Raw genomic sequence first — 2,224 nt, forward strand, 5'->3', positions numbered from 1 at the left:
CTGATATCTGAGGATCACAGCTGAAAGCCAGCCCCAGCAGGAAAGGCCATGAGACCCTTATAAGTGGTGCTGTGGCTCCCTTGATAGAGCACTAGCCTTGAGCACCAAGAGGCTCAGGGGATAGTGCCCAGACCCTGAGTTCACAGTCCAGCACCGTTTATAAAAAATGAGAATACATTTTGTAATAAATACATCATGGTTGATTAGTCTATTGGGTCATTTTATGATTCTTCTCTTCCTTTTCCCCCCTTCTTTTCAAATCAACTTTACTACACAGATGGAGACGGAGAGGAATGTGACTGAATTCATTTTAATGGGGCTTACACAGAACTCCCACATGCAGAGAGTAGTGTTTGTGACGTTTTTGCTTCTGTACATAATGACCCTATTGGGCAACCTTCTCATTGTGGTGACTGTTATTCACAGCGCGGTGCTGAGCTCCCCCATGTATTTCTTCTTGGGCCACCTTTCTCTCATAGACACGATTTACACCTCTTCATCGGCTCCTAAGCTGATTGCAGACTCTCTTCAAGAGAAGAAAATCATCTCCTTTACAGGGTGTATGGCTCAGGTCTACGCAGAGCATATTTTTGGCGCTACTGAGATCATCCTGCTCACGGTGATGGCCTATGACCGCTATGTAGCCATCTGCAAACCCCTGCACTACGCGACCATCATGAATCACAAGCTATGCACGCTCCTGGTGGGGGTGGCCTGGACTGGAGGATTCCTCCATGCAACCATTCAGATCCTCTTCACAGTCTGGCTGCCCTTCTGTGGTCCTAATATCATAGATCATTTTATGTGTGACTTGTACCCCTTGTTGGAACTCGTCTGTATGGACACCCGCACTTTCGGGCTCTTCATTGCTGCCAACAGTGGGTTCATCTGCCTGTTTAACTTTCTCCTCTTGATGGGATCCTATGTGGTCATCTTGCGTTCTCTAAAGAACTACAGCTCAGAGGGGAGGCGCAAAGCCCTCTCCACTTGTGTGTCCCACATGATTGTAGTTGTCTTATTTTTTGTACCCTGCATATTTGTGTATCTGCGCCCAGTGACCACTTTGGCCATTGATAAAGCCGTTGCTGTATTTTATACTATGGTGGCCCCTATGTTAAATCCTTTAATCTATTCCTTTAGAAATACGGAGATAAAAAATGCAATAAGGAAGCTCTGGAGAAAAAAAGTGACTTCTGATAATAATTAACTAGGATCATTGAACATTGTACCAAACATAATGTAATCCAAGCTTCTTGATATACATATATATATACATTTATAAATATATGAATTCTTGTGATGTATATTCCTATATGTATATATACTTGTCATATATACTTCAACTCTTCTAAGCTATTTATTGGGTAGTATTGGGATTTGAACTCAGGTCTTATGTGCTCTCTAGGCACGTGCTCTAACCCTAGAACCACACCCCCACATTCTTTTGTAAATGCACCAGTTTCAACAAGGAGCTGGATATTAATTGAAGACAGCTATTGAGGCATAAAATTGAACTATAATCTTGACTTATTGTCCCTCATCTCATACTTTTGCTGCTACTTACTACATCATAGCCAATAAACAATTATAAATGAACTTAAAATCGAGAATATCTCTAGAAGCTAAAAGTATAGGAATCTAGGATAGTGAGTTGATAATAAAATAATCTTATGCAACATGGAGATGTAGTTTATAACTGGTTATTGAAAATAGCATATCTGATAGAAGTAATGCAATATTATTACATTTTCTTTGTGCCAATGCCAGGGCTGAACTCAGAGCTTTGAAATCTTTCTTGGCTTTTTAGCTCAAATTTGGCAATCATCACAAGAGCTACACCTGTGCCTCTGGCCTTTTGATGGCTAATTGAAAATGAGAGTCTCATGGACTTTTCTGCCTGGGATGGCTAGAACCACTATCCTCAGATCTCAGCCTATTGAATAGCTAGGATTATAGGCAGGAGCCACCAGTGCTGGGCTATCCTTACTTCTAACAACACATTTTTTAGGCTATTGAAGCTCAGTATAGTACTATTTGACCAATCCTCATGTTAATGGTAGGACTGAGATATAAAACCTTTATTCTATATACTTTTGCTTATTGTATAGCCCTATGTAAAAATTGTATGGTAGCAGATTGCTGTAATTTTTAAAACCATAAAACATATAATTGTAATGAATAAGAACATAATTTGTGGTGGTTTTATTCTGAGGTATACACTTAT

At 40.1% G+C, this 2,224-nt stretch overlaps 1 protein-coding gene across 1 annotated transcript; it reads left to right on the plus strand.

Moving 5' to 3' along the window:
- The first annotated feature begins 265 nt into the window (after window positions 1-265).
- On the plus strand, window positions 266-1,207 carry LOC125361361 (olfactory receptor 4C12-like). The gene has a single exon (XM_048359790.1). It carries the CDS (start codon window positions 278-280, stop codon window positions 1,205-1,207), a length of 930 nt encoding a protein of 309 aa, XP_048215747.1. The 5' UTR covers window positions 266-277.
- Window positions 1,208-2,224: the final 1,017 nt, after the last annotated feature.

This window comes from Perognathus longimembris, chromosome 13 (assembly GCF_023159225.1).
Source record: "Perognathus longimembris pacificus isolate PPM17 chromosome 13, ASM2315922v1, whole genome shotgun sequence".
NCBI classification, from domain to species: Eukaryota; Metazoa; Chordata; class Mammalia; order Rodentia; family Heteromyidae; genus Perognathus; species Perognathus longimembris.

Excerpts from the sequence above, each read along its gene's own strand:
- LOC125361361 (XM_048359790.1), top strand. The coding sequence starts at position 278 with ATGGAGACGGAGAGGAATGTGACTGAATTCATTTTAATGGGGCTTACA.